The 6,000-nt window shown below is 41.9% G+C and overlaps 1 protein-coding gene across 4 annotated transcripts in view; it reads right to left on the bottom strand.

Moving 5' to 3' along the window:
- Nucleotides 1-2,730: 2,730 nt before the first annotated feature.
- The window catches only part of CLN3 (CLN3 lysosomal/endosomal transmembrane protein, battenin), a 76,688-nt gene continuing 73,418 nt past the window's right edge, over nucleotides 2,731-6,000 (bottom strand). For all 4 annotated transcript variants that reach the window (XM_029607067.1, XM_029607066.1, XM_029607069.1 and 1 more), the window contains 2 exons: nucleotides 3,409-3,549; nucleotides 2,731-3,067 (listed from right to left, as the gene is read on the bottom strand). In XM_029607067.1, the coding sequence (XP_029462927.1) occupies nucleotides 2,948-3,067; nucleotides 3,409-3,549 (261 nt within the window). In that variant the 3' untranslated portion in view covers nucleotides 2,731-2,947. The remainder of the gene's footprint in view (nucleotides 3,068-3,408; nucleotides 3,550-6,000) is intronic.

The following is a 6,000-nucleotide window of genomic DNA, read 5'->3' as shown; positions in this document are numbered from 1 at the left end:
TGCGTTCGCGCTGGCTCGACTCTCAACTACTGCTTATTGCTTAACATTTCTATAGCGCTACATGCAGGGATTCGGGAAGTTAGTTTCTTTGGTTGTATATCTTCTTTTAAGGCTGCATTTTCCCATAGCGATTTGCCTGAGAAAAGAAGTCAGAAACGTGACGGCACGAAAATGACAGCATGGCCTATCTGGTCTGCCCATCCAGCCAATTAGCTCAGCTTTATTGAAGCACTTCTGGTTTTAGTGCTTCTTCCTGCTGGAAACCCTCTAACGTCTCCAGGATATTGACTATGGGGATAGCCTCTCCCAGCCTGGTTCTTGTAGAACTCAGATCCTCTATGGTATTCTTGAAGGTCTTGAGGCCGTGTACCATCTATACGTGTAACCCCATTGTGATGCTCAAGAAGCAAATCACACCTTTTTCAGTTTCCAGACAAGGTATACTTGGATCATACAAAAGTAGTACTATTCCTCCTCCTCCCCCGCTCCACACAAGGTGCTCTAAGCATTGTATACTTTTTTTTTCCTGTATGAAGGTGAGGTTTACTATTGTATCCCTATGTAAAAACCCAGAAAATGTGCAAATGCATAGCACTGTGAAGTCAGTGTATAGCCTCTTCTTACTGGAACTTGGGAACATTTGTATTGATTATTGGAATTAGGAGCATTTAGGTATACATGATAAAATATCTTCTGCCCTGACCTGCTGAAGGAAGCAAGGCTGATCTTGTGTGCAGTACATGTAAATAGGGACAATGGCCCTGAGCCCCACTAGTGTATGCCTGTATCCCAACAATATGATTTCAGTGTTCCAGCACCCTGTAACAGCAGATTTGTCCTGGTTCCTGCACCCTCCTAAAATCAGCCCTGGAAGAGAGTATAGCTCTTGAAAACTAGTTACAAAAACACTTGTCCAATAAAAAGGAATCATTTGAGAGTGCCTATAATAGTGAGATTTTTTAAGTTAATAGATATTAATGTTTATAAAAATGAGTAAATGGACAGTAGCTGGGGCTGAAGCCCTGGCAATTGGCTTTATAGCTTACAAGTTTCAAACTTGTGCTAATTCAACCCCTTTGTATGTATAGTGCCTGAAATTACTATATAGGCACTACTGCACTGATAATTTCTGGGCTGTTGTGTACTAGAAAGTTCTCCTTATCCTGCTACACCAGCCCAGATGTATGGGTTATCTCAACCTAGCAGCAGATGAAGACATGACACACCTTTTTCTGTGACATCATCATTGGTAGTTACCATGGTACAGCTCAGCAAAAAGCCAATATTCTCTGTCTCCAACAGATGGCAAGCGATACTGGACTGGTGTAGTAGGAACTTGACTCCCAGGCTTTGGCCTTTGCCTGGCATGATAGAGAACTTTTGGGCAGTTCCTCATTTGGCAGCTCTTTCCACTTTTAGTAACAAACTACAGGCCACACTTCTGCTGCTTCCCAGTTAAGCAAGTCCTGTGAAAACCTCAAACCCTCTCTCACTAATTCCTGCTGAATATTTATCATACTATTACCATTCACAACTGTGTCATATTTATTCATTTGATTACCTATATACCGTTTCATAGTCTTATTTTTTCACTTGCTATTCTAATGTATCAATAGGCTGAAATGTAAATATTGTGCTGTTCAATTTCTCCCCTTCCATCCCAAGTTTATTTTCCTTGTTTTTTGTAACTTTCCCTCTCCCTTTTTCTGATTCACTGTATTTAAAGTTCAAGGTTCTTATTGAAAATATTGTTTTTTACGTTACGTTATGCTTTACACTCCTTGTTATTTGTAAACCGGGTTGATGTGATGCCTATCATGAAACTCGGTATAACAAAAACAATAAATAAATAAATAAATAAATAAATAAAAGCTTCCAGCCCCAGAGGTGGTTTGGTAGAGCTTAGAGAGTGGGAGTTTGTTTTTGGCTCAGGTGGAGCCTCTGTTTGAAACTGTCTTCCCCCTGCCTCCTCCCCGTCTCCCTCCAGCTGCTTAAAGAAGGTTGAGATCAGCCATTTCTGCTGAAAAGCAACTGAAGGAAGGTAGATCTCCAGTGGAATGGGGTATATCTTTGAGCCAGTTTAGGAGAGGGGCCCATCAGCCATCACTCTCCTCATCTTTGGGCCTGCATTATTTCTGCACAGCTTCTGACCATTTTGTAATGAAGCCCGGTTGGCCCTGGAGGTTATGTGAGCTGGTGCGCAAGATCAAATACACATACCAAAAGTCCAGATGCAGAAAGCCTTGAGAAAAATCCACACTAAAATAGGCACAACTGAAAATATGTTGCAGACTTGCAACTTACTGTTGATTACATCGGCTCCACATTATTAAAAAATAAATTGTTTCAGCTCCTACCAGCCCTTTTACTCCATTGCTGGTATTGGTGTGGTTATGCAAAAACAAGTCTGGTTTTCAGGGTAGCCAATCTATGCAAATTAGCTATGCTCTTAGACCATACAGAGGTAAATGCATGTAATGAATATTCATTCATTGTGGCTATCCTGAAAAACACATCTGTTTGTAGCCCTCACTGAGAAATCCCTGTCTTAGAGAAAGTAAAACTAAAGTTCTTGACTGCCCTGAGCCATCGGCCACATCACCTCCAGTCGAGATGTATCATTCCTCTTAATCTGACGCCGTTTGACACAAATTCAGAAACAGACTGGACAGTAGAAGGAGAAATGGACAACTGATTAAACTAATTTATCCTAAAATGAGGGAAAGTGGATCATGTGAAAAAAAAAAGTTTATTCTGCTGCAGTATGCAAGAAGATGTATCCAGGTATAAGTAACATATATATATATATATATATATATATACATATACCATACTCTACACAACATATATAGATATGTATTTACAAAGAGTGTACATATAATGCAGACTGAAGAAGGCCAAAAAGAGAGAGAAACATTCCGGGGTGTTGTGGAGTCTTCTCCCTCTCTCAGGGCAGGCTGCAGAAGTAGTTGTGGACAGGAATAGCTGCAGCCCCTGACAGTGAGATCCCCAGTGTATCTGCTACACAGGCTGCACTCATTGCAAACTCCCGATGCTCATCCTTACTCTAGAGAACCAGAGAGAAGATACAGAGTTAGAATGCAGGGAGTGTGCATCTTCACCATCCTCTCTCCTCTCAAAACTTGCCCACGTTCCTCCTTCCTCATATATGCATTGCTCATCCTACACCCCCTCACTCACATTACTCTTCCTAACACTCCTTGCAGACCTCCCTCATACATTCCTCCCACCCTTATAATTCTCTCCCTTCAGACCTCAAATCAAGCACATTTTACTTATTTATTCAAATTTGATAGTCTGCAATTCCCAGATACATCTCAGCAGAATACAATCAATTATATAAACAAGTGCTGTCACTTACCTTCTCTGCCCCCAAGTCACACTCACCTCCTGAGAAATGTTGTTGAAGGTATTGACATACGCAGCTCCGCCCAGAAGCCCCTCATACACGATGAGGGCCATAACAATGTAAATGCTGGGAATGAACATATAATAGACCGCAAAGAGTAGGAAAACCATATTCACGCACTGATGGGAAGAAAGAAAGATCACAAGGGTTATATATAATAAATATAGATTTTTTTGGCCTTGCTCCTTAGGGCTTACAGCTCAGTTAATTGAAATTAGCAGAGACTGGTCTTCAGCACCCTGAGCTTTTATTTACAACTGAGAATTTTTCTCCCATTTTATAAGCCTCGCCCTGACCCACCATCTAGTTCAGTCAAACATCAAAGCAAAAGACCTTGGCCGGGGTCCGATTCACATCTATTTCCAGAGCTTGGTACACATGTAGCTTGAGTTTGGCCACCAGGTAGAATGGTTGTGTGATAGCAGATGTTCCCTCCCCTGAAGGCTGTGGGCCCCATATTCAGCACTGGCCAGGTAAGTAATTTAGCTGGATACGACTTATCTGGCTAAGTTACAAGGGATTTTCAGTGGCATGGCTATACCGTTGAATATCCGCAGTCAAGGCACTACTTAGCAAGATAAGTTAAATCCAGTTAAGTTAGATTAGCTCTATGGCTGATCTAACTTATCCGATTAACTTAACCGGATAAGAACAAATATTGCCCACAAATTATCCGGTTAAAAGATAGCCAGATAAGTCCTATTTATCCGGCTATACAACACTAAATGCGCTTTCAGTATCGGGCCCTGTGAGCTTTGCCTATGCAGCAGCTCCAGCCAACCTGTGAAGCACAAATCAGACTCGGGAACGAAACGCATATTGCCAGTCAGTCACAGGGCTAGTGCTTAGTGCATAATATTTAATTTAGGGAGAGTAATTTTCAAACAGCCTGTGTAGAGCTATCCACTTTTGACATTCTTCTGTGTCTTTCAGTTATTAAGCAGTGGCTATGCCATAGCAGATTCATCTTGAATATCAACATAACAGAACTGATAATAATAAGCAGGTTTCCCACTGCCAATGCACAAACCATATTTGAGTTTGAGGGTCACAAATCATCCATTGGAAGAGAGGTAAAAAAATAAAATAAAATTTGGGAGGTTATTTTGGACCAGCAGTCGGCAATGCGACCACAAGTCAATTCTGTTATGTCTGCCTCTTTTATCATATTGAGAATGCTCTCCCATCTGAAACCACTGGTAATTCCTGATGACTTCTGTACTGTATTACAGATGTCAATTCTTCCAGCCATTACAGAAACTCATTGTAGCCTTCCAGCAAATACAGTCCAACCACTGCAAACAGTACAGAACCTGCTTGTTAAAGGGGACACAGATGCAAGAACACATTACCCCAGTTCTGTGTTCTTTGCAGTGGCTCCCAGTTCAACGGCAGATTGACTATAAGGTGGCCTTACTTGTCCATAAGCTACTGAACAATGTAAAGGTGCCATGGATCAATGCGATCCTATGAATCTACATCCCACCCAGGATGTTAAGATCCTTTCAACAGGGGATTCTAGACGTGCGCTTGGTACACCATGCTCATCTCACTGAAACACAGGACATGGCCTTCTCAGGAGCTGCTCTGATCGTTTAGAATGCTCTTCCAGCCTTGTTTTGGATAACATCAGACATGCAGGTATTTAGGAAGGCACCAAAGATGTTTCTATTCAGGAATGCTTTTAACCTATCAGAGTTATTATTTTAATGTCTGTTTCATAGATATATGTATTTTTTTAAAATTATTTCCCACTCCAGATATAAATTATTTCAAATAATGAATTAAGTCTGCAGCTACAAACTGTGGCCTGAATTTTCAAAGTGGACTTATTCATATAAAATTTGTGGGTTGTTTCACTACACAGGTAGATATTACAGGCATACACAGAGGTATAATTCTGTGCATGTGGATTTATGTGTATACTTTTGAAAATTAAAAATATGCACATAAATCCTTTCCCCGTCCCCCCCAGAATGCCTCTTGCCACTGCGTGCAAAAGGACGTACAAAACTAAGGTTTTTTTCACAAAGGTCCCAGGTTGGTTTGTGAAAGGCCATTTACTTGTATAAAACCAGATTTTATGGGCGCATATTCTTTTGAAAATGTACCCCATAATGTGTAATTATATATTATTCACAACAAGAGACAGCAAGTGTGGAAAGCAGGGGCAGTGCAACACCTTTTCATCTGGGGGGAGGCCAAATTAAGCAAACATCCCCTTTCCACCCTCTCCCTCTTTCCCCACATCACCAGTTTCTCTTGCTCTTTCCCATGCCCACACAACTCCTCCCTCTCCCCTCCCCTCTTCCACTGCCCCCTCCCCACCTCCCTCTTGTTCTCTCTTCCTTCTCCCCTTCCCATGCTAACCAGTGACAGGAGGAGGAGAGGTGGGCTGTACAGAGTCCCTTGCAGTTCAAATCAGCAATCGGGCCCAGAGCTGCAGGGATGGAGAAAGTGACTCATGCACAGCTGCTCTCCTCTTCCTGCTGCCAAACCACCCTTGCCTGCCCTGATCCGGTCCTGGATCTCCTGCAGTGATTCTGTGGGAAGAGCCAGATTTTGTCCAT

The sequence above is a fragment of the Rhinatrema bivittatum genome, chromosome 6 (genome assembly GCF_901001135.1).
Source record: "Rhinatrema bivittatum chromosome 6, aRhiBiv1.1, whole genome shotgun sequence".
Classification (NCBI taxonomy): domain Eukaryota; kingdom Metazoa; phylum Chordata; class Amphibia; order Gymnophiona; family Rhinatrematidae; genus Rhinatrema; species Rhinatrema bivittatum.
The sequence above is the reverse complement of the archived record's forward strand: the minus strand, read 5'-3'. Positions and strand labels throughout refer to the sequence as shown.